The 26,130-nt window shown below is 42.8% G+C and overlaps 1 protein-coding gene across 5 annotated transcripts in view; it reads right to left on the bottom strand.

The window, feature by feature from the left end:
* Window positions 1-26,130, bottom strand: part of PARN (poly(A)-specific ribonuclease) — a 256,764-nt gene that overhangs the window by 216,043 nt on the left and 14,591 nt on the right. For all 5 annotated transcript variants that reach the window (XR_012380436.1, XM_073899474.1, XM_073899473.1 and 2 more), the window contains exons 8-18: window positions 25,210-25,275; window positions 24,479-24,517; window positions 23,086-23,128; window positions 21,979-22,059; window positions 18,277-18,333; window positions 14,679-14,756; window positions 10,740-10,783; window positions 9,625-9,667; window positions 8,675-8,750; window positions 6,163-6,273; window positions 5,800-5,869 (exon numbers count right to left, since the gene is read on the bottom strand). Coding sequence is in view for 4 of the 5 variants with exons in the window: in XM_073899474.1 (XP_073755575.1) it covers window positions 5,800-5,869; window positions 6,163-6,273; window positions 8,675-8,750; window positions 9,625-9,667; window positions 10,740-10,783; window positions 14,679-14,756; window positions 18,277-18,333; window positions 21,979-22,059; window positions 23,086-23,128; window positions 24,479-24,517; window positions 25,210-25,275 (708 nt within the window). In the remaining variant the exon portion in view is untranslated. The remainder of the gene's footprint in view (window positions 1-5,799; window positions 5,870-6,162; window positions 6,274-8,674; window positions 8,751-9,624; window positions 9,668-10,739; window positions 10,784-14,678; window positions 14,757-18,276; window positions 18,334-21,978; window positions 22,060-23,085; window positions 23,129-24,478; window positions 24,518-25,209; window positions 25,276-26,130) is intronic.

Below are 26,130 nucleotides of genomic sequence, written 5' to 3'. Positions count from 1 at the left end.
CCCCCCCCCCCCCCCCCCCCCCCCCCCCCGCTCCCTTTTCTGATCAAGGCTCCTGATTGAATAGGAAGCCCCGCCTTCAGGGTGTGTGCAGTACAAAAGGTATGATTAGGCCGCCTGGGTGGCTCAGTCGGATAAACATCCAACTCTTGGTTTCAGCTCAGGTCCTGATCTCACAAGATTGAGCCCCATGTCAGCTGAGCGCAGAGTCTGCTTGGGATTCTCTCTCTCCCTCTCCCTCTTGCTCCTTCCCCACCCCTAAAAATAAATGGGTAAATAAAATCTTAAAAAAAAAAAAAGTTATGATTATAGGGTGCCTCCTATGAAGGCACAATAGCCGACCGTGTGCTCCCGGCACCTGGTCAGAGATGCACATCGTCAAAGTATAAATGTCCCCAAGGCAGTGGCAGCAGCGCCGGGCTGACTGACAGCCACCTTGTGCCAGGCACTATGCATTTTACAGACATGCTCGCATTTTACCCTCACTACAACCCTATCGATTGGGTATGAATGTTCTCTGTTTACAGAAGAGGAAGGTGAGACACAGGGAGGGTATGTAACTTGCCCAAGATGGCACAGGTGTAAGAAGTGGGACTGGGATTCAAACCCAGACACCTGACCGCAGAGACCACAGCTACCCTATATTACATGATACCCCAAAGTGAAGCCAGTCTACTGGAGAAGCTAATCAAGTGATTTAAAAATGTTAAATGCGGGGCTCCTGGGTGGCTCAGTTGGTTAAGCGTCTGCCCTCGGCTCAGGTCATGGTCCCAGGGTCCTGGGATCGAGCCCCGCGTCGGGCTCCCTGCTCCGCAGGAAGCCTGCTTCTCCCTCTCCCGCTCCCCCTGCTTGCATTCCCTCTCTCGCTGTCTCCCTCTGTGTCAAATAAATAAACAAAAATCTTTAAAAAATAAAAATAAAAATGTTAAATGCACATGGAACCCGTTCCGCAGACGGTTGTGACATCCCCAGCTGCGCCTTACCCACGGCACAAACTGTGTTGTAACTCTTGCTTATGTTGGGACCACGGAAGGCTCATGGTGGGGAAAAATCACTGTAACACAACAGCGGACTTACTCTATACCGAACCTGAACAGTGCGTAAAGACCCATTTGACCCATCACCCAGGATGCTAAAAACCGACAGCAAACACCGGGCATCAGAACAGATTAGCCTCACCCTCCTGTTAGTCCAGTGCCTTCTGTAGGAGGGCCCAGCAGGAGAGAAGAATACCACTCTCCAGAGACAAGCAGGGTCTGCACTTGCAGACACATGGGCCCAGGGCCAACTCGCCAGCGACCCCGTCACTCCACACGGCTCAGCATGAATGCCGGTCGCTCGTCAATGGAGCAAACGAGCTTTGCTCTCCCTGTGATCACTGCCAGGGCCGGGAAGACAGGAGGTATTTTGTTTTCTTATAATCCTTCAGTTCAAAATCTCTCTGATGTCAAACAGGACACACATGCCTATATTATACCAGCACATGACGGCTTTCCATGGAGGAAAAGGGGAAAAACTCGGGTGCTTTAGTTCAGGTATCGTAATGATCCCTCCCCCTCTATGCTGATCATGGTTACATGTACCTACAGAACCTTCTGTAAACCGCTGTATTTGTCTGAATGAGAAAACTTTCATGAACGATCCAAACCAAGGGCAGCTTGTTCCGTTACGTCCCAAATGGACGCACTTCATCAGCACCTGATTTCTCATAAGCAAACGCTAAGAGGTGGGTACCAGCAAAAGTGAACCCTTTATATTTGTTACAATTTTATATCCACACGGTATCAAATTTCCTTCCTGATCATGAAACTAGAAACACAAAACACATTCCACTACCAACATCTACTTTTAGAATCCACCGGCATGTTAAATTCTCTTCTGTTTCAAGAAAGGGAAATAATAAATACTGGGCAATGTCCTTTAGCATGCGATATTTATAACTTCTGTGGGAGGCAAATAATTTTATTCCACTTTATAGAGGAGGAAACAATGCGTCCACGAGTGTATCACTCCTTCTTATGGCTTGTCTCCTCAGCTCCAGCGCAGAGACAACATCCAGCAATGTCCATCCCAGGAAGGCCTAAGATTTCTACAGGATCCTGTTCCTACACAGGACACTTGTGCGAAGACCAAGATGGCCATCCTCTACAGAGAACGGCAGGCAATTCTTCCTTTTTAATTCCCTTACTTACAGAGATGAGCCAGAACAAGAGACTTGCTCATTTCCTTCCTCTTTCTAAGACATGAGGTAAATGGAAAATAACCTTCCCAAAAACCTTCAGAAAAGGTTATCTATGAGAGAGTTTAACCGACACAGATGACTATTAATAAAACATAAGGCAAAAGCTGATTTTGTGCTTTTCTGTGGTACGAAAAAAATGAAAGCAGAGAGTATTTTTAGCTCTTTCCAGCCTAAAAGAATTTGACCGGAGGACCTTCTCCAAGGCTGGTTTTCCATGCATTGATCAAAACTGACCAAGTTTAGGGACGCCTGGGTGGCTCAGTCGTTAAGCGACTGCCTTCGGCTCAGGTCATGATCCTGGAGTCCCTGGATCGAGTCCCACATCGGGCTCCCTGCTCGGCAGGGAGTCTGCTTCTCCCTCTGACCCTCCCCCCATGCGCTCTCTTTCTCAAATAAATAAATAAAATCTTGAAAAAAAAAAACCGACCAAGGTTATAAAAGAAGGTAAATCACTTCCTGCCCAGAGAACCTACAACATAAACAAAGGGTACATTCCACACACAGCCAGTCCTCAGCAGTGGTCTGATCCGTATTTCTATTGCTCAACTCCCTTGCGACGCTCCTTCTGATTCCAACAAAGGAAGGAGAAATGTAGGAGGTACCCAGGCCAGGAAAGAGACAAAATGGCAGCATGCAAAATCCTCACAGGACATTCTTCTAGGCAAATATGGCTCAGACAGCACCTTATACTCCATGTGGTCTTTGCAGAGCACTCAAAAGCCAGCTGTCCGGGGATTTCTCAATATCTCTCAATACAACTTACCAAAAAAGCATAACTAATGCAGCCAAATGCTAATTCAGAACAATGCAGAAATAGGTGGAGTTTATTTCCCCCTCAAGGTTTACTTTCTAAACATAAATCTGGTAAGAGAGGAACAAAAAGTTATTTGCATATGTAGGCAGTCTGATTTCCACCCAAATTTATGTTAGGACTATGCATATTTGGTTAAGCTCATACTGAGAAAAGGCTGGTGCCAAACAAACTCTCAGAGAAATTTACAGATTTTTCTAAAATCAACCACTTGAGAGAATGTTGATGGCCCTTTCTCAATGTTTCTCTACAAGGGTAATCTTGAAAAAAAAATGACAAAATCAAGGTTAATGTCACAAATCAAACCTGCATGAAGTAAGAATGAGGTCAGTATTAACAGAAAGAGATGTTGAAAGGTGCAAGTGCTTTCCCCACTTTCTAAATGGGTTGAGAAGAGATGACCGCATTTCATAATGTATACAGATATCAAATCACTATATTGTACACCTGAAACTAATATGATATTGCATATCAATTATTTTTCAAAGAAAAAAGGGACGACTGTACTTGACCAAGTTATTCCAATGTAGAATAAAAATAGTTCTTATTTTGCATTTCAAATCCTGCTGGACTTTTTTCCTTCAGAGATGAAGAAAATATTCTTCCTTTACAGATGGAAGGAAAAATGGAGCAAAAAAATCAAGAATTTTCAATGTGATATCATAGGAGGATTCCCAAATCTTCAATTATTTTTGGTATGCATCTAGGTTTCAGGGGGGAAAAAAATGAACATTCCAATGTAAAATGAAACTATGTGTTTACTGTCCAGTTCCTTTGAATTGTCTTGAACATTATTAGCAATAATAAACTGATCTATTAATACATAAAATCTTTGTTAAGCTTCTTAATTAAAGCTAATTTTGATTGCTCTTCGTGTTGGTCACACAGGTTAATGATAAACTAAGATGCAGCCTATTATCGAACCCAATTTGTATCCATCACCTGATTTTATAAGGAGTTGATTTCAGTGGAGAAGCAGGCTTGTTGTTTCAAATATTTAAAAATGAGGGGTGCCTGGCTAGCTCAGTAGAAAGAACATGCAACTCTTAATCTCAGGGTTGGGAGTTCAAGCCCCACGCTGGATGTGGAGCCTAGTTAAAAAAAATTTTTTTTAATTAAATATTTAAAAATGAGTAAACATGTCCCAGTTGAAAAATACTGTTGAACAATGAATGGACTTAACATCCTGCACATAAAAGTGCAAGGAGTGGCCATGCTCCGAACAAAAATTAGGGTCACCTGCACGTTCCATGGTCTGTGACATAAACTGCCCTTCCAAAGTTTTACAAAGATAAACACTACCCCCAAAATAAAAGTGAAGAGCGAAGAAAATCCTGTTACCCATAAGGAAATGGACAGACAGGCAAGGATTCAACTGTTAGCTTCTAGAATTAATTTTCCACACCAAAAAAAATTCAACTTTGTATCCTTATCATGATGCACACTGAGTAATGTATAGAATTGTTGAATTACTATACTGTACACTTGAAACTAATAGGACACTGTATGTTAACGATACTGGAATTAAAATAAAAAACTTAATAAAAAATTCAACTGTATTTTCGATATATACTATACTGTTTTCCGTTCCTCTCTGAAAGATGTTTTGAAAGTCAAACACATTTACCTCTGAACTTCCACAGAAAAGAACAAAGATTAAAAAAAAATAAGAAGCCAGAGTGTGATAAAACTTACTAACTCAGACTACACAAATTCCAAACCTGTAGGAATCCAGATGTTTGGAATTAACATCTGTCTCTGCAGCATGTCACCTAAGTACAAGCACTGTGATACTAGAATTTACATAGACATCCAAAGGAGTCAGTGTTCTTACCCAGTAAAGCACTGATAGGATTGTAAAGTGCTGCACATAATGTAAGGAAATGATGTAACCAAGCCAACGCTGAAACAGTTCTTTCTCCCAGCAGTAATGACCCATGTGGGCGGCCTTGTTCTGTCTGGCTCCCCCAGAATCTCCTAGAACCAATCCTGTTAAGAGAGCTGGGGTAAAGAAGGTTTAGGGCTCTGGCACAGAGCCCAACTGTGGCCAGCTTGAGGATCACATCTATAACTTTCGTCTCAACCGTGCCAAGAAAGCACAAACCACACTTTGAAGTAATCATCTTGAGAGTCTTTGAAAATGCTCTGAACTTAGACATCTCCCTAAATCACACAGACTTCTTGCAACAATGAGTACATGAGCAAGCTTTTACTTCACTGGATCCATTCAGATGAAAGCCTGGGATAAAACGACAATCAAAACTTCTCCATAGATTATCTTTAAAAGCCATTTGTGTATCATCTTCTAAAAAGAGTATTATTTAATGAGATAATAATGCAAGTATAAATAATAACCTCACGTGTAAAGTATGTTAGCAGTGTTAGGTCCAACTACGTACACACACACACACACACACGCACGCACGCACGCACACTCACTCACACGGTCTCCCTTGCAGATAATTTAAATGCCAAAACCACCAGTTCTTTGTCTTGGAAAAGATGCACTACCTTTGGCAGTGTTTTCTTTTCTTTCTTTCTTTCTTTCTTTCTTTCTCTCTTTCTTAGCCAATAGATTTAATAAATTATTTCCCAGGTCAATTTCTGTTTTCAAAACACATCTGAGTCACTTGAGATGAGAAATAACTTTATCTAAAAATGCACCACAGCTCCCAATCATCCCTGACATCCCAGATACTGGGCTCTTCCACAATGAGAGAACATGGGCACTGGGACGCCGATTACTTACTTGTTAAAAAAAGGTTCAATGAGTTTTGATCTGGCAGACACATGAATTTTTGGAGGGCTAAGGAAAGAACCTAATGAAGAAAAGAAGCACAGTATTACATACAGTCAAGGAGACAAAGCCTGAAAGTTCAGACAACAAACCAGGTAAATCAATAGCACGGTTCATAAGGGTAAGAGGCACTCGTAAGGGCCAAGTGCCACACCAAGCAAGGGTCAACAGGTCCTCCTGTGGACTCTGCACGCCCCACCCCACACCCCTCCAACGCTGACCTCCAACCTTCCCACTTCGACCTGGGTGAGTGGACCCCAGGGAAATGGTAGACAGGCAAGATCCACCCCAGACCACGGTATGTTTGGTGAGTACCTAGGTAGTTCGCCATGGAGATGAAGCACAGCCCTGTGATATAAGCATCATAGCCTGCCTCGTGGAGCTGTTCAGTAGCTGTGTCATAACTTGGAAAGCCTTCTGCACTTTCTAAAGAGAAAAAAGAAAAAGAGTTTCCCCAAGGATATCACAAATCGTGAAGACGGGCAGGCACACCGCCCTACCAAATTGCATTGGTATATGCCGCAGAAATATCCTAGACAAGCAGGCAAAGGCTATCTACTTCTTAATTCTCTCCACACAGGACCTTGCAATGTGAAATAATAGGGTCACTGAAAACGAGGGCTCTAGACTACAGAAATGGCTCAGTGACATCATCAAGACCCAGCCACAGGCCTCCTCGCTGCACACTGGTGGGTACTATTTACGATCATGCATAACTTGCCCTATGATAATGATCCCTCTTCTGACCGTTTTCTGAAGTCCCAAGGAGCTTCTTCCCTGATGACGTGGGACATAAGTATTTCAGTCATGACTAATAATACCATGGATTTGTGTGTCCCACTGTCTGGGTCTGAATCTATGTTCCACCATCTATCTGCTATGTGATCTTGGGCAAGTCACTCCCCCTCTGGGCCTCCACATTGGCAAAATGGAGATGAAAACCAAACCTCCCTCATGAAACTTACAGGAGGATCAAATGAGCTAATGCAGTAAAGTTCTCACATGGTACCGCGTACATGGTCAATGCTCAGTCACTGGTATCGATCAATACCCCAGGCAACCCTCCCAAAAGGCAAAAGACTCTCTTCAATATCGGCAGCTCAATTCCACAATGCCCTCTACTGTTTCCAAGCTAACGGATCTAAAGATGAAGGCACAACTAACTCCAAAAATAGACCAGAACTTGCTGTCACGCTGCCTGTGGAACATGGGGCCACTTCACAGGATAGAGCATTTTACAACATGATTCTTACGTCACACTGACACACACACATGCTGAAGACAATGTCTGGGAAGAGCGACCAGCTTTAGAGTAAATTCTCTGCCAGGTACCAGAATATTACATGGAAAGAATGGTATAAAACTGTAACTCATAGGGGTGCTTGGTTTCGGCTTAGGTCATGATCTCATGGTCATGCGATGGAGCCCCGCCTCCAGCTCTGTGCTCAGCAGAGTCTGCTTGAGATTCTCTTTTTCTCTCCCTCTGCCCCTCCTGCTTGTGCTCTCTCTCTCTCTCTAAAATAAATAAATAAATCTTTAAAAAAAAACTTTAACTCATAAATATTTCCCAGAACCATTCTGAAAATGAATATCAAAAACACTGTAACCGGGGCACCTGGGTGGCTCAGTCAGTTAAGTGTCTGCCTTTGGCTCAGGTCATGATCCCGGAGTCCCAGAATCGAGCCCCATGTCAGGTTCCCTGCTCCACAGGGAGTCTGCTTCTCCCTCTCGCTCAGCCCCTCCCCCCACTCCTTCTCTCTCTTCCTCTCTCACTCCCTCCCTCAAATAAATAAATAAAATCTTAAAAAAAAAACACAACAGAACCAAAAGTATGAATGGAAATTAACAACAAAGACTTTATTCTTACATCAATATGAGGCTGTTTAAGCACGAATTTTTAACCTCCGTATTAAGTATTAGACTTTAAGCTTTAAAAAAGTCTTTTAACATGATAGCCAATATCCTCTACTCTACCACCAGCTGAAACACATATTTCCAAAATCAATTATTTCCATCATACTGTCATAGAAAAGGTCTAGGCTTTCTTCCCTCACCCTCACTCCTTTTCTTAATTCCTTTTTTGGACTATTACCCAGAAAGGGAAGCAAATAGCTATAATCTTGGCTGCTTTAGTACCTTCCATTGTCAATTTCTGAACCATTAGTCCAATTATCAATGTCTTCAGAAGTTTGCAGGCTGCAGCTAATGGAATGCTAATTACAGTGTCAGCAGCAAAATGAGGTGTACAGGAACCAAGGAAGTAACACGTGGCAGGTTCACCAAACACCTGGGTAGGAGCCATGACCAGACATGGCAATACATCTCTGCCCCAAAAAACATTCCTCCCTACTTCTGGTTTTCCTTGCTGCTACTGTTCCACAGCTAAGCCACCTCTGTTGAGAGGCAGGCCTGGAGACTCTCCTTCCTCATCTGGAAACCCAGGTCTTGGGCTTTTCGGAGACAAAAAGTGTATTTTCATTCGACCTCTGGCAATTAATCACCAAGTCTTTGTTCCTGCTTCAACAATGCATGATAGAGAAGAAAGACACATCAAGTTTTGGGAGAATTCCAAGCATTAAGAAATAAAAGCCCTGAAGCTTGAAGCTTAGCAATTAAAATCTACCCCAAATCTATAAACATAAAATAGACGTAAGATTATGAGAGCATCTTTATTCAGAAAGCAGTAATTCAACACAGGGCGTGAGCAAGTTAACTCAGCCAAAATCTGTAAATGTGCATGATGGTGTCTAGAGCAGTTTCATCTTCCTTCTGTGAGATCCGTGACCACAAGCACTTGGGCACTATCAGGATCACTTTATTTTCTTACCAACTTTAGGAGGATTGAAAGGCGTCTCTTTTAACCGCTTTTCCAATTCTGCAAGGGATGTGTTGTTAATGATATCCTGCAAACCAGAAAGCAGAGAATTATGAGCTTTAATCATCTCAGTACAACATAGAGGATTCACTGAATGTCAGGACCAAACAAAAAAGGTCTATCTAGTACTGCCCCCTTGTGTTCTTTAAAGAAACACAGGAGTCACGGTTTCTTCAACGTGAGAGACAGCAAGTGTCAGGTTCACCATGCAGAAAGTATCACCATAGGAAACATCTTTGGAGATGTGTTAAATATCTACAGAACTTGGGCCAGAAAGCTACGCTGTTCTGGCATTCATTTCACTCAGTTATGTAAAGTCACTTCACAAAATAGCAAATGATTTCACTTTTACCTGAATTTTCCTAATTAGAAAATATAACCAAAATATATAAAATCAAGAAAATAATGAAGTGTGTGCACGAATAACCTATTCAGAAATGCATTCTATATATATGGAAATATATATATACCCATATACATATATATATACACACACACATACATATATATATATATATATATATATTTTTTTTTTTTTTTTAAGTAAGCTCTATGCTCAACTTGGGGGCTGAATATATGACCCTGAGGATCAAGGGTTCCATGCTCTACTGACTGAACCAGCCAGGCGCCCCACTCCACCCCCCAAAAAATACATTATATATATTAATATTAAAAATGTTTACATTCAAAGAGTATAGGAGAGAAAAAAATAATTCCAACACCCAAAGACAACCACTAATCACATTTTAATATATTTATCTCTAGTCTTTTTCCAATTCTTTTTCTTTTTTGGATATATTTGAAAATAACACTTAAACTAGACCAGAATTCCAAGCTCCTAGTAGTGAGTCAGAACAACTGAAAATATAGTTTATCAGTGACAGCTCCAATTTTAAAAATACCTTAAAAGGTTGTGTGCTGGCCATCAATTTTGTATCCAAGAGTCTAAAAACAAAAGAAATGTTAATAAGGTAAACAAAACACACATCAATGTCCAAAATGTATTTTAGTAAAATGAAGAGCCCGCCTCCGGTCCGAAAAGCCAACAAGAGAGCCAGTTTGACCTAGCACAGGTACTGCTGCAACATGAGACTGGGCTCTGTCGTCTCAACCTCTCTTGATCAAGAGGCTATGGGGGAGGGCACACACTGCCACACTCAGAGCACATGCTCTAGAACCGCCTGTACCCCGACTGGGTGTGGGCTACATCCATTCCAAGAGGAAGGCAAAGATCTTTGTTAAGTTTTTCTACGGTTCAAATACTGCTGTAGGTCTAGTACCCCAACGCCGTTACCAACCACTGTATTACCCAGATTTGCACAAAATAAACTCTTGGAAGTCAAAATCTGCATTTCGTAGTTTCATGCAACATCAACTGTGGGAGACACTATCAGGTAAAGGCACCAACTTAGAGATGAGGGGAAAAATCTCCAGCCAGACAGTTCTTGACTGACTACACAACACTCTTAACTGGACACTTGACTAGGACGAGGCACGTGCGGCGTACAAGAGAGATAACAGCCAACTCAAGAAGACTGCGCCCACTCTTCAGACAGCAGGCTGTGAGGGTGAGGAAAAAGCAGGTGCTGCCTATTTTCACTCTCAGTTCAAATTCTGGTTTATAATGCAATCAAAAGCAAGTGGTGGGCGCCTGGGTGGCTCAGTTGGTTAAGCGACTGCCTTCGGCTCAGGTCATGATCCTGGAGTCCCGGGATCGAGTCCCGCATCGGGCTCCCTGCTCAGCGAGGAGCTTGCTTCTCCCTCTAACCCTCCCCCCTCTCATGTACTCTCTCTCTCTCTCTCTCATTCTCACTCTCTCAAAATAAATAAATAAATCTTTAAAAAAAAAAAGCAAGTGGTCACAGCTGGACCTATTAAACCATTAACTAGCTATTATCAACTGGATTGTAATCATGATCAGATAATTACTATTATTACTATTTATTACGTGTTTGTATCTTATACAGTATGAGAACTGTTTTGAATGAAGGATAATGAATCCTCAAAGAAAGCTTACCTGGGGAAAACACATGTCGTCATCTCCTTAAACTCATTTAGGTCCTAACCAAAAAAAAACAAAAAGACAGACAATGACTTGCTGCGATTTTACTAATACGCTCACAACACTACAAACACACATAATATTTCAAGCTCCACAGCCGTCTCAAACTGTGACACCTCACACAGGCCCTTTAAGCTAAACTGCTGGATACATCTCTAGTTAATAATTACTTTCTAAAAATCGTCACAATTTCCTCAGGGAATCATATGATCTGACATAAAACTTTTCCATAACCAAAACAGACAAACTTGAGCATTTTATGGCTGAAAGAGAGGAAGGGGGGAACGTTTCTATTATATGTAGAAAGCTTTCAGTAATAGCTCTATCAAATGAATCCATCATAACAATGAGACTAGCAGAGTTATGTAGTAAATAAAATGGTTTATACAGGATATGGACATACTATAAACTAGGTTATACCTTTACTGAGAACATCTCTGAAATGCTAGGTAAAATGGCCACTAAAACGCAGACTTTCCAATATGCACAGTGCATGCTTTAACTACTCAGAAAATTGCTAAAGAAGCACCAGTAGCAAGTGCCTAAATTAGACAATTCATTTCCCAGTTTATTTTGATCAGGAAGTCTAAAGCCGAAATGAGATGGATCTAATTTTGAATGAACTCATTTACATACATAATTGCCACACCAGACTGAGTAGTCATACTCCTGACCCTTTTTAACTATGCTTCTCTTCAGCGTTATTCATGCTTCATAGCAAACTGCCATTTCCAATTAGCTTTCCAAGCCTGTAAATACAGACTGTTATTTATGTAGTTTGGGATATTTACCAGCTTTTCAATGGCTATCATGAAATTAACGGACAATACATGAACAAGTGGTTTCCGTGCCGAGGTCAAACAAAAATGCAATAATGACTACCGTCACCTCGCAATACCATCACAAAGCCTCACAAGCAAGAAAAAATTAGAATTATGGCTACTTCCAGGGCTAGCATATAGCAGAGCTCTAGACCCATGCCTTCTAAAAGGTCACACTGAAGTACCAAGAAGATTCTTCAGAAGAGAGTCTCCCCTAAAAGACAGCTCCAAAATATGGATTCTTTAGTATACTTTTAAATGCAAAATTTGGTACCAGTGCATGTAAAAAGTTCTACCATCTTAAATATGTTTTCTCATTTATTCTCACCACTTCTTCCAAAACTAGTTGGAAGAAAACCAATTTTCTCCCCCTGACAATGGCAGAACACAAAAAAGCTCATTACTGACTCGGGTCACCCAGTAATAAAGCAAGGGATGAAGCCATGTCTCCTAACCCACATCCTACACCACAACAAATCTCAAGCTCTTTCTACGAGAACTGGATTCAGAACTACAGTAGTTTCGTTCAACGTACCATTTACTGAGTGCTTACATACGATGTGCTATGCTAGGCGTTTAGACACAGACAATAAAAAGGTTACACTCCGGGCGCCTGGGTGGCTCAGATGGTTAACCGTCTGCCTTCGGCTCAGGTCATGATCCCAGGGTCCTGGGATCGAGTCCCGCATCGGGCTCCCTGCTCCTTGGGAGCCTGCTTCTCCCTCTGCCTCTCTCTCTCTCTCTTTCTCTCTGCCTCTCATGAATAAATAAATAAATAAATAATCTTAAAAAAAAAAAAAAAGGGTTACACGCCTTGTCCAAGAAGCTAATCACCTAGAAGAAGGGGACAGAGGTCAAGAAAAACTGTATACTCAAGAGCTACAGAGTTCTGTAGGAGTTCAGAGAAAGGGAAGATCACCTCTTGGGCAAGACAGCAGGCAGGGAAACCTTCGTGGAAGAGGCATACGCTAGATCTTGGTAAGACAGGTCAAGGTGTACACAGGCAAATGTGGAGAAAAACCAGAGAAAATTCAGAAAGGAGGAAATTGTATACCAAAATCACAGACAGGCAAAAACACAAAGCGGTCCCAGGAACACATGAGCCAGTCTGGATGGGAATAAGGAGGGTCACAAGTGACTAGAAGACACAGGGCTGGCTGGGCCAGATCACAGAAAGCTTGCCATGTCAGGCTAATAAGAATCAGCTGTATAGGGCGCCTGGGCGGCTCAGTTGGTTGGGCGACTGCCTTCGGCTCGGGTCATGATCCTGGAGTCCCGGGATGGAGTCCCGCGTCAGGCTCCCTGCTCAGCGGGGAGTCTGCTTCTCCCTCTGACCCTCCCCCCTCTCATGCTCTCTCTCTCTCTCTCTCATTCTCTCTCTCAAATAAATAAATAAAATCTTTAAAAAAAAATCAGCTGTATAGAAAAGCAAAGAAGACAGGATTAGGTTCAGAATTTTGAGCACTGTCGGTGATGTGAACAGAACCATATATCAGATTATAAATCTGGCACAGTTGGAAGATACTCATTTTTTAAATCGATATTTAATGCCCTCTATGTGCCAAGCCCTGTTTGGTGTTAAAAACACCTATAAACGCGGCATTTAATACACTTTCCTCTTCCCTTACCAGTCAATTCCCTGGTTTAAACGTCAAAAAATCATGAGAGGAGCTGCTATGCTGGTCGACTTGGCCAATAGAAGCGGCTGATCTGAAGTAAACATCAGCTCTTCAGATTTATACACTGCACATTCATATCCATCATGTTTGAGACTCACCACCATGAAGTCTTTGAGTCCCAGAGGGGGTGATACCGTTGTCATGAGAAGCAATGACAACCTTGAGGCTGCAGAAACAGAACAAGGGGAGCAAGAGACCCACGGTATTCACAGCTGGGCTTTGTTGGACTTCTCCAAAGAAAGACATCAAGATCCTGATGGAACAATGTCTCATAAGACATGTGACGTAGGGACGCCTAGGTGGCTCAGCCGGTTACGTGTCTGACTCTTCATTTTGGCTCAGGTCGTGATCTCTGGGCCATGAGACTGAGCCCCACGTCAGGCTCTGCACTGGGCAGGGAGCCTGTTTAAGATTCTCAAAACAGAGAGAGCAAATAAAGGAGGGGGAGGACATGGTGATGGGAGGCAAGCAAGATGAGGCCGTGTACACAGGGAGCAAAAGAGGAAGAGACAGAAGAGAAACTCTTTTCCTGAAGAGCCAAAGAGGCTTGTGCCTTGGTGCCCTGAGCCAACATGGCTCCAAGAGCAAAAAAACACCAAGGTTAACGGAGAATCTAACGGAAGCAGCCTAGCAAGAGGTCAGCAAGAATTCTAAATTTTGTAGGACCTGATCCAGTTCAGCTGACCTGAAGTACTACTCACCTTCAATGGCCCCATTATGGCTAATGTTAGCAGCAACCAACTAGAAGACCACGCCTGTGGCTGAGAATGCCTGCCCAGCACTAAATGAGCAAACCACTGGCATCAAGTCGAAACAAATGTCCAACTCTGCTCTGGCAATGGCAGATGACTGAAGATCCCTTACAACGGCTTGTAAGTACATCTCTTCAAAAATGTACACCCAAGCGCGTGAGACTATCTCTGGGAACATGCTGCATACAAGGAAACAGCACTCGTGTAGAGAATGCTTTCTCGGTAATAAGCAATTATAAATTTTTCTTCTCTTTTTTTTCAAGTTTTTATTTTAATTCCAGTTAACAGTGTTTTATTAGTTTCAGGGGTACAATATAGTGCTCATCACAAGTGCACGCCTTCATCCCCATCACCTGTTTCCCCCTTCCCCACTACCCCCCCACCCCTCTGGGGACCATCAGTTTGTTTTCTAGAGTTAAGAGCCTGTTTCTTGGTTTGTCTCTCTCTCGCTCGCTCGCTTTTCTTCCCCTTTGCTCGTTCGTTTTTTTTTGGTCTTCAACTCCACATATGAGTGAAATCATATGGTATTTGTTGTTCTCTGACTGGCTTCACTTAGCATAATACGCTCTAGTTCCATCCACGTCGTAGCAAATGGCAAGAAGTGGTGAATTTTTAACACAGGCTAGCAGGCAGGTCACTTACCACAGGCAGAGGGCAGCAGAACTGATGAACAGTGTGCATGACATCCAAGAGCATGTTGTGTCCAATAACGAGTTTTCCCTAAAGAAAGTCGGGGTTAAGAAGATTTCTTGGCACAAAATTATACTGGGGCTTGAGAGTGAAATGTATGGCTCAGATTCTATGAGGATTTTGCACTAAACTTACTTTTTGATATTAAAAAATATATTTATGCAAATAAATAAGTTAGGGCTAGCTTTATTCCTCTACTCTTAGAGTGTTAAATCCATTATGCAAAGTAAAAGCTCCAATGACTTTGATTTCATTGATCTTCTCTGCTTTTTATTCATCTTGCCACCCTCAAGAATCAGAAGTAGTAAAATTTTTATTGAAGGGCTCAAAAAAGTAACTGAAAAGGCTAAGTACCTTGAACTGTCTGTCAATAACTTGTGAACAGGCTCCAAGTATCTATTCTAGGAGTGTATTCCTTAAAACAACTCATTGATTTTTTAAAAGACATATTTGTGACAACGCTGAAAGGTAAAAATAATTAATTTCTAATTCTGTCAAACAGAATGAATTCTCATTCCCTTCACATCTATGTCACAATTCAGGGGGCATGTTCTTAAATACCATTTCCAATGCAACTTATTGCTTTTCTACCAACTGAAGTATAATATGTGTTCAGTACATCACTCCACTGTGATAGAAAATAAACTACCAAAATGCAGCATCGACTTAGATTTAGCCAGCCAGGTGACAGCATTTTTAACAGAAAGCATCTGGTCATCACAGTGGAGCTTCTGACTGTGTCCCAGTACATCATCACAGTGAGACTTCTTGACTCATAGGGCTAAACGTAATTCTTAGAAATAAACAGTTCTATACAAAATCTTTCAAATCCAACACACAAGCTGTCCTTTTGGCTCGGTAACACCACAGCGGTACCCAGTGCCAGATCTGGGTTTCTAAAAACCATTATGCAATAAAAGGAACCAGGGTTCCTTGGAGAACTCATGGATTCTAGAACTGAGGCAGGGAAAATACAACGTGAGTCTGAACATCTTGTGATGCCAAAGAATGAGAAGGTGCTCAAAACTGGGTGGGGGCCGGGGCGCTGCGGGGCTCAGTCGGTTAAGCATGTGACTCTTGATTTCGGCTCAGGTCATGATCTCAGGGTTGTGGGATCCAGCCCCGCATCAGGCTCTGTACTTTGGCACAGAGTCTGCTTCTCCCTCTCCCTCTGCTCCTCCCCTGCTCGTGCTCTCTCTCTCTCTCAAATAAATAAATAAAATCCTTAAAAACAAAAAACAAAAACACTGAGATTATAATAGACAACGAAAGACGGCCCAGACTGCTGAAGACTGAGGAAAAGAAACAAGTAAATGCAACGTGGGGTCCTGGAAAGAACCATGAACTCAGTGGGGAAAGTGATGCTGTTCAGGAAAGGCCTACAGTTTGGTTCATAACATCATACCAGCATTCACCTCCTGGTTCAGATAACCACATGGTTATACGAGGCATCAGCAGAAGGGTAGTGAGGTGAGGGATCAGTGGAAACTCTGTACTATATCTGCGATTGCTGTGAGTGTAAAATTAGTATAAAATGAAGTTTTTTTTAACATACAGAAAACACAGATTTACTACTAAGAGTGGCAGGGAAAGAATGTGGTGTGACATAAATATTTAAGAGTACTGAGTATTCATTGGCTTTTTAGAGCTTGACTCTGTTTTTAAGGTATGTGACTTCTAAATTTTAAATGTCTGGGGGCGCCTGGGTGGCTCAGTTGGTTAAGCAACTGCCTTCGGCTCAGGTCATGATCCTGGAGTCCCAGGATCGAGTCCCGCGTCGGGCTCCCTGCTCGGCGGGGAGTCTGCTTCTCCCTCTGACCCCCTTCCCTTTCGTGCTCGCTGTCTCTCATTCTCTCTCTCTCAAATAAATAAATAAAATCTTTAAAAAAAAAAATAAGTAAATTTTAAAATGTCTGGGTCACTGATAAAGGGGACTTGTCTTCATAGTATGCTCTGTGTCATTAACTACCAACGGTCAGCAGCATGCTGTAAATTGTTCTGTAGGAGACAGACAACAAGAAGAGGGACACAGCAGCTACGGCATCCGAGTATGAACCAGGCAAACAGACCCAGCTATCAGGACGGCCACAAGAGAGCTCAAAGCCCAGTGATGCCCCACAGGTCTGTATTTCAGGGCTGGCCTCAGTCAATTCAACCACTTCTCTGAAGTCTGCTGGCTAAGTGTGGATGATATAAGCAAATGTGACCAGAAATTCCCCCTTGCTTCTCTGGACACCTATGTCTTAGCCATTCATGAACAGACTCTCTCGCCTTTGTTTCTCTCCAGACTCATGCGACTTTCTATCCCGTTCTGGTTACCTCACTGACTTCTTTGACGGGGCTCTGTAACTTGCTGTTCATCCCCACTGAAGGAGAGTGGCATGCCCCCTCTCAAGTGCTCCTGTTCTCACAAGCCTGCACTTGGGAGGAACACAGAGGGGATCTCTACGGCCTTAAAGTGTCCTAGGTGCAAAGCTCAGCACCTAAGCGACAAGACAAGATGATTCCTTCTCCAGGGGAGATAATTCCTTCTCTCATGGCCAGCTACTCTAGGAACAGAAAGTCTTAGCCTCCAGGCTATTGAGCGTCCCAGCAAGCTGTCTGACTCGGATGTGTAATCCACGAAACCACCAGCAGCCTGGCCCAATTTATCTATGCCAAGACGTGGAGGCCTCTTTTCCAACGGGACTTAGAAAACAAGCAAAAATGTCCGCCATACCAATCACGGAATGCTCTAGCACATTTACACAAAAGGTCAACACCGTTTAAAACTTATCAAATATCGGGGCGCCTGGGTGGCTCAGTCGTTAAGCGTCTGCCTTCGGCTCAGGTCATGATCCCAGGGTTCTGGGATCGAGCCCCACATCGGGCTCCCTGCTCGGTGGGGAGTCTGCTTCTCCCTCTCCCACTCCCCCTGCTTGTGTTCCCTCTCTTGCTGTGTCTCTCTCTGTCAAATAAATAAATAAAATCTTTAAAAAAAAAAAAAAACTTATCAAATATCATCAAGGCTATCACACACAATTCAGTTACAGTAATGCAGAAGAACTCAACACAATTATTTTTGTCCTCTAGATTTTTCTAACTATGGAACAGAACACCCTCAGTCAGATACCCGATTATTTCTCCCCATACTCCCTACCTGCTTTTTCTACTTCTTGATGGTTTTGAGAATAATAAAGGTAAGTTTCATGTAGCCATATAAGGAAATCACAGTATAATCTTCCTATGCATTGTACAAGAAACCCTTTTTTTTTTTTTAGGTAATCTCTATACCCAGCGTGGGGCTCGAACTCACAACCCTAAGATCAAGAGTCACATGCTCTACTGGCTGAGCCAGCCAGGCGCCCCCACAAGAAAACCTTCTGGAAAATGGTGTGGATCCAATCGGCAATTATAATGTCACTGAGCGCATTATAACCAAAGTCTCCCTCCATAGCAGGTAAACATTCTACACGTGACCAAATGGGTAGTTGTCAATGATGACTACGCATTTCACCTTAAATGTTACGTTCAGGAATCTAGTTAAAAAGAAAAAGCCTGGTTCACTTACCGAATTGGCAATGGCATGAATGACTCTAGAAAATCCCACAGCATCATTCAGTTCTTCCTGATTTAGAGAAACAAACCAAAAAAACTACTGATGTACACATATTCCTTATCTGAATGGGTTAAAATGTAGCCCCCCAAAACACTTTAGTGTTATATTGAGTTAGATAGCTTTAGTTTCCCTGTTCTGTCTCCATGATCCCAAAAAACTGCATCTGACCTAACTTATGTACACACCTTTCTTCTGTTTTAGAACGTGGAATGAGCAAGTCCCAAATTATTCATTAGTTACTAAAATAACGGCACCTAGGGTTTACCTATCACTTCACATCATTTGTTGAAATATCCAAGTCCAGCAAGTGGCCTTAAAAACACAAACTTTTCAAAGCTGCCACCTGCTGGCCAAATTCAATACTGCATTAAATTCTGAGGAAGCCCATCTAGCAGCTGATTGATCAAATCAAGCATTCTCATAATTCCTGGCTTTTCTCCTTGTCAAATGCATTTTTGTACATTTAGAGCATAGCACTCTGAGACTCAGCCCCACCCAGTTTCTTCTCTCCTTTCCTCCCAGTGATGTCTGAACAGGCTCAATTTCTCTCCAATCTTGATACCCCGTCCTCAGTGCTAAGCTGGATGAACCTGCTGCCCCTTCCTGTCTCATCATAGCTACATTACTCGAGACTTCTCTCCACTCACTAGCTCCTTGCAGCCCTCTGCTCTCTGGCCTCACCCTCACTGAAACTGCTCATCTCTTTAAACTGCTCCCAAGGCTAACGAGTGATGACGGGGATATGGAGAAACTGGAACACTTGTGCCCTGTTGGTGGGAATGTAAAGTGGTACAGTCGCTAAGGAAAACAGTATGGCAGTTCCCCAAAAAATTAAATATAGAATCACCACACAATCCAGCAATTTCACTTCTGGGTATATACCCAAAAGAACTGAAAGCAAGGACTCCAAGAGATATTTGCACACCCATGATCATAGCAGCATTATTCACAAGAACCAAAAGGCAGAAGCAACCCAGTGTCCAGGACAGATGGATGAAGAACATGTAGTCTCTACAGACAATGGATTACTATTCAGCTTTAAAAGGAAGGGAATTCTGACACCTACTACAACACGGGTGAACCTGGAGGGCATTATGCTGAGTGAAATAATCCAGTCACAAAAAGACAAATGCTGCACAATTCCACTTACATGAGGTACCTAGAGTAGTCAGACCCACAGAGACAGAAAGTAGAAGGGGAGTTGCCAGGGGCTAGGGGTGCAGACAGGGAGTTAGTGTCTAATGAGATGAGAACAGTTACAAGGATGGCTGGTGTGGCTACACAACAAGGTGAAAGCACTTAATCCTACAGAACTGTACACTTGGAAATAGAGTAAATTTTCTGTTATGTGTATTTTGCCACAATTAAAATTTTTTAATTTTTAAGAATATTTTTTAAAACCTTCATATCCCTATGTTTTAATGACATTTTTAGCACTTTCTCCCAGATAGACTATTAACTCTTAGATAGGAAAGCCATGAATCATTCGTTCTGGGGCGCCTGGGTGGCTTAGTCGGTTAAGCGTCTGCCTTTGGCTCAGGTCGTGATCCCAGGGTCCTGGGATCCATCCCCACGTCAGGCTCCCTGCTCAGTGAGGAGTCTGCTTCTCCCTCTGCTTCTCCCCCTGCTTCTCCCCCCCGCTCGATGCTCACTCTCTGTCTTGCGCTCTCTCTCAAATAAATAAATCAATCGTTTGTTCTGATGCCCTCTGCACCTACCATAATGCTGAAACATGTGGTGAATATGCTACAAATGGTGAATAACTAATTCAACCTTAATTCCTATACCAAAGTGTTCACTGTTCCTTGTGACCAGAGGTCTTTCTTGTCAGGTGGATGAACAGCTGAATTCCTGGAATGATGAGTGCTGTGCTGGGGTCCCTGCTAAATACCCCAGTTTCCTTGGGTCTCAGATTTCTATCTTGTTCTCCTCTGTCCTCTGGGTTGGAATGCTAGCTCTCAAAACTGTTACTAAACTTTTACGGCAACACTTAAAAATAATAATTCTTATTTAAAAAAAAAAAAAAAAAGGACTCCCAAGGCTAAACCCAGGGGCCACATCTCCGTCTTTATCCGTTAACTTCTCCTCTGTTGACATTCCCCTCTTCAAACATTCTCTTCCCTTGGCAGCTGGTCACAAGACTCTCCGGGTACATTTTTCTACTTCTGCTTATCATTTAAATGCCAGATCCTTCAGGAACCTACCCCAGGCCATCTTATCCTCATTCTTCAGCACACAGCGGAGGCTCGAGCCCAGTCCCGCCAACGACAGCCACACCTAGCCCTCACCTCACCCTCTCTCCGGCACTCCAGGACAAACCTGCCACAGGAAACCCACCCGTGGACGCCCCAAGACATCTAAAACGTCATCGGGTCAAAAACAGAAGATAACATCCTTCTCAACTTTGGGGGGACAGCTGTGCCATGGTGCCCTGGTGACCTTGCACGTATCCACACAGACCACACGGGCAAAGGCCTGCGTCACAACCCATCTCTGTGTCGGTGGAACACCCCAAGAAAAGCAGGTGGGAGGCAGAGGCCTGTGAGGAGCTGCTTTGAGGTCCTCTCCCGCCTGCCTCCCTCTTTCTCCTGGGAGGCTATCATGAGGGATTCTCCCTGCCTCCCAGGTTCTGATGAGGCAGGGGGCTTTCTGCCCACCCTCCTTTGCAGCATAGAGCTAGAGCACAGAAAAGCGCTCAGCTGCGGTCTAGAATTGGCTCCTTGGTAATAGGGTAGCCACAACTCACACAGCAGTGGCCGGGCCCCTTTGGCTTCAGTGCTGTCTTTTTGGTGGGTGGGACCACATGCAGCTGGTACCTCTGGCTGATCTTCCTTCTCTATTGAAGCAAGAAACTGTCTCAATCCAGCAGTGGCTTTTTGCATCCTTAATGATTAGACCAGTCAGATGTGGCCCTGCCTTATGTATGTGTGAGCTCTTGGCCTCCTCCACCTGTCCCCCTACCAGTATCACTCTGGCCCACCCCAGCTGACACCAGTCTACCCAGTTGATCAAATTTCTGGCTTGACTATCTTTCTTTTCTCCCTTCCACTTTCACCACCCACACCCAATCCCAAATTCCACTGAGTCTACCTTCTAAACATCTCCAGGGTCCACCTAAATTGCTAGTCACTATCCTATTCCAGCTCACCGACATCTCACAGCGAGGTTACTCCCCAGCCTAACTGGTCTCCCTGCCTCCGGTCCTCCTCACTGGAATCCACTCTCCAGACAGCAACCAGGGTGATGCTCTAACCATGCAAATACCACCATGTCATCCTAATCTGTCGAATCACAGGTTCCACAGTTTGTTTCAGGAAAACCAGCAACTGTGCCCGAGGCTAAACACAGCAGTATTAGCTAATGGGCATGCGGTTCAGGGACACACAATCTGAATGATGACCAAGAATACGTTTTCTTAGAGGCTGATTCACATAGATGATTCACATGTCAGACTCACTTTGGTGGCTATGTCTAAATTCTTAGCCTTAAGTTTCCCTTGTTCTGCTCTAGGTGTTTCTGCCAATTCAATGCTGCTACGGTAGGGCACTATTCATTACGCTGAATGTGACACAGGATCTACAAACATGCAGGAAGGCCTAAATCAGTACCGAGCTGCCATTTCTCACCCAAAAGACATGAACATGACTCAGTCACCTGTTCCTTAGCGAGTTTCTGCTGCTCCTTCCTCTTACGCTCTTCTTCATTTACTTTGCTGATGACGATGTAGCGCTCTTTCTGAAAGACATAAAGCAGATGTACAACTTTCCAGAAGCAACCTGACCTCAAACAACTCAGATTCTGCTACCGTTCGAAGTTATATGTTTTACCAACGCAGCCTTTCATGGGCTAACCTGCTGAGAGTATTTTGAAACGCTGCAAAAACTGAGTTGGTATGTTACAAACCAAAATTCTGCCTCTGCGCATGTGCGACATTTGCTCGTGGTTTATTAATTCACCCCAACAGAGGTCACTTCAAAGTATCAACAGACTATGAAAATAAGACACTTCCCACGAGGAACACTAAGAAGTTACGCTGCATGTGAACGTGAATTTCTAAACAATTGACTTTAAAATAAAATTTCCGTATCCTATTTAACTGACACAAGAAAAAAATCCTGGCCTTCCTGGTCATGTGTCAGAAAACCAGTCCCTTCTTTCTCATATATTCCATTTTGTATCAGTTAAGCACATCACATCCTATGTCCAAGTTTGAGATTTACCTTCTAGCAAGATTTTTTAAATTTACTTCATCTCTCATTTCATCAGACATCCGACTTCAGAGCAACATCGAAATTCTAAAATTCTGAAATTTTGTTAACAGAGCCCACCATCAGCCTCCCATTACCCACCACGGGTCCAAGAGCACACCTCAGGAATACCTGATAGCGATACTTATGCCCCAGATTCTGTCATTTAATTTCACGTGCCTGCCTAACAGGAAGCTATTTTTTTCATGCAGAGCACTACAGCTTTCTGCCATAATCAGCATGCATACTAACATTTGCACATTTTCAAGTTTACAAAGCATGTTCATGTCCGCTGACCCACTTGATCACCACAAAACAGCTGTGAAACAGGCACAGACCATCACCATCAGGCTCATCCCCAGAGTACAAATGAGGAAGACGAGGCTTCCAGAGGTGAAGTGACTTGCCCAAGGTCACCCAGCTCACAAGAAGCAGAACCACGAGTCAATCCTGACTCTCAGCACGTTCAATGTATCATTGCATGGGTTTGGCCCTGGACAGTTCTTGGGGTTACCTTTTCAGTTTCTAAAGTGTCAACGTGAATGCCTTTGGGATACCTAAAGAAAAGAGAGACAACAGGACATCACTAGATGAGACAATGAGAGCTAAAACCCTAGGTATTTTCAAAGCAAGTCTATAGCTAGAATTCAGTAAGTTTTATTAAATATAAAATAACTATTACAATGAATACTTGATAATAAGTCTAGTCCATAATACTTCAGCTGCCAAAGGTTTCCCTGTATCTGCTTTTAAAAGGCAGGAGTGTATCTGATTTCAAATTAATTTTTTAGGACACAGGCATTTACTGAGATGTCATGGATCACCTAATACAGTCAGCTCATTACCACACAGTCAAATCTTGCTTCCAAATATAGTAACATTTACTTCCTAAGTGAAATTGTGAAGGTCATTTTAAATGGTATGGGCATACATAGAAGAGGTTTGAGAAAAGTAACTCTGCTGTAATTTGTCATGGTAGCTTGCAACAGCCAAGGAGAAGAATCTGGAACCCACACGGAGTACACTGCAAGGGCACCATGACAGGAAAGGAGCCTAGTTGGAGGACAATGGCCCTTTTCCTGTTTTGTTCAAAGTAAATTCCTAGTACATGTCACAGGTAGATTCTAATGGGAGAACAAGAGCCCCAACATCAAATACAAACAACCAACTGCTCAACACTGATGTTCAATTTTTGGGCTAGAGAGCCCCTTGAAAATCCAGAGATAGGGTGCCTGGGTGGCTCAGTCAGTTAAGTGTCTGACTCTTGATTTCGGCTCAGGTCATGATCTCAAGGTCATGAGATCAAGCCCTGGGTCAAGGTCCATGCTCAGCATGGAGTCTGCTTGAGATTCTCTCCCTCACCCTCTGCCCCTCTGTACCACCCCCTCACGTGCACACTCATACACTCTCTCTCTCAAAAAAAAAAGGGGGGGTGACAATACAGAGAACCCAATGGAAACACCTCCAGAAAAATACATGCACAAAATTATGAATGTGATTTCAGGGGATTCAGAGACCCCCTGAAACCCACCCATGGTCCAACCCCTGCTTTAGAAAGAGCATTCATCTAGGTATTTTCTAGATCTTAAAACCCCATCTGTATCATGTACCTTCTAAGAACAGAACACTATACATCCAGAACTTAATGGACTTAAGGCCAAAATGACAATTAAAAGAAAATTTTAAAGGCTTAAAAGCACCTGCTAAGAAATAACAAAGAAAATTAGTGGGTATTTAAGGAACTTAACAAGTAGGGGAAGTAGCACAATAAAGCACTGCCCTAGAACGTGGTATGGTCAAATCACCAAAAGCTGTAGAATCTCTAAAGTGAAAAGAGCTAAAAGATTATATTTAGTTTTAAATCCTGGGTCCCTCACAGAGTTCTCACATATAATATAAACACTTACTTCCAGCTCAAAGTCTGATAAATTAGTTTTCTTTGGAACCTATAAAAACAAAAAAGAAGGTACTGATTTGGGCTCATTAAAAGAAAATCCTAACCGATCAAGCACTGGTTGGAGAAATACATTTAATTTTTAAAAGCGACTCTATGAGAAGTGACAGGTAATATGCAAACAAAATACAGGCGGGACATCTGAGGTGGCAGGATCCCTCATCACTTGTCCTCATCAGAATCTTCTTTAATATTATTATACCGCATTTATCCAAGAGGTAAAAGTTCTTGTCCAACCACAGTAGCACTTCCTGTGGCTGTCCAATGACTCTGAAGTAGACACATGCATTAAAACACTTTTGTGAAGCTAGTCACAAAGTAAAAGGGAAGTAAGGTGTTTGAGTCTCTGCCTCTTTGAGACACTGATGTTTTTTACTGCAGAGAGAAATTAAAAGGATAGAGGCAGCCTGATGGTGAATTCTTCCCTTTAAACCTTCATGTATTAAGCACTCTCTGAGACTAAAGTAATTATGCCACCCTGGAGCATAACTTACAACCAAAGATGCACAAGGGTTTTCTCCCCTCCAGGACAGGACAAACCGTTCATTCTCTGTCTCCATATACCATTGTCCCCACTGTGTTAATGCTCAAGTTAGTGCTTACATCATACAAATAATAACAAGACTATGAATGTGTGTTTCAAAGACCAAAATGGAGCATATGAGAATATTCAGGGCAACTAACCCAGTACATGGCTCTAAATCCAAGTTCTTGTTTTCTTCACTTTGTAATAAATCTTCTATTTTCTCTCTGAAGAATTAGAATGAAAACATCATCAATATCTTTAAGGAAGTCATCAACCAACAGAATAATCATACTCAGAAGCAAACTGACTATAAGAACATAGGACAATGTAACTGTACCCAATCAGGTTATAAGTTTTTAGCTACACTTAAGTTACACGTGGTTACACATAAAAATACTTTATTGGGGGGGCGCCTGGAGGGGCGCAGTTGGTTAAGCATCCAACTCTTGGTCTCGTGCAGGTCATGATCTCAGGGTTGTGAGATCAAGCCCTATGTGGGGCTCCCTGCTCTGCTTGGAGTCTGCTTGAGATTCTCTCTCCCTCTCCCTCTGCCCCTCCTGCTCATGATCTCTCTCTCTCCCAATCTCTCCCTCTTTCTGGCTCTAAAGCTAAATAAATAAAACTTTTTACTTTTTTTAAAGATTTTATTTAGTTATTCATAAGAGACAGAGAGAGAGAAAGAGGGAGAAGCATGCTCCCTGCTGAGCAGGGAGCCCGACGCAGGACTCGATCCCAGGACCCTGGGATCATGACCTGAGCCGAAGGCAGACACTTAACCATCTGAGCCACCCAGGTGCCCTAAATAAATCTTTTTAAAACATACTTTATTTGGACATATTCTTTTTGTTCTTGTTATTCATGAGTTAGGAAACTTCTCAAGGATTTATCAATACAAGCAATTTAAATTTTTACTTTTCTAGGGGAGGGGGAGTAGGGGGTTGGGCAAAATGGGCAAAGGGGAGAGGGAGATACAGGCCTCCAGTTATGAAATAAGTAAGTCACGGGGCGGGTGTGATGGGGTAACTGGGTGATGGATATGAAGGAGGGCATGTGATGTAATGAGCACTGGGTATTATATA

Source organism: Callorhinus ursinus, unplaced genomic scaffold (genome assembly GCF_003265705.2).
Source record: "Callorhinus ursinus isolate GAN/ISIS: 27379988/994484 unplaced genomic scaffold, GSC_fseal_2.0 scaffold13, whole genome shotgun sequence".
Lineage (NCBI taxonomy): Eukaryota > Metazoa > Chordata > Mammalia > Carnivora > Otariidae > Callorhinus > Callorhinus ursinus.
Note: the sequence above shows the minus strand (reverse complement) of the source record. Positions and strands in the feature narration are given on the sequence as shown.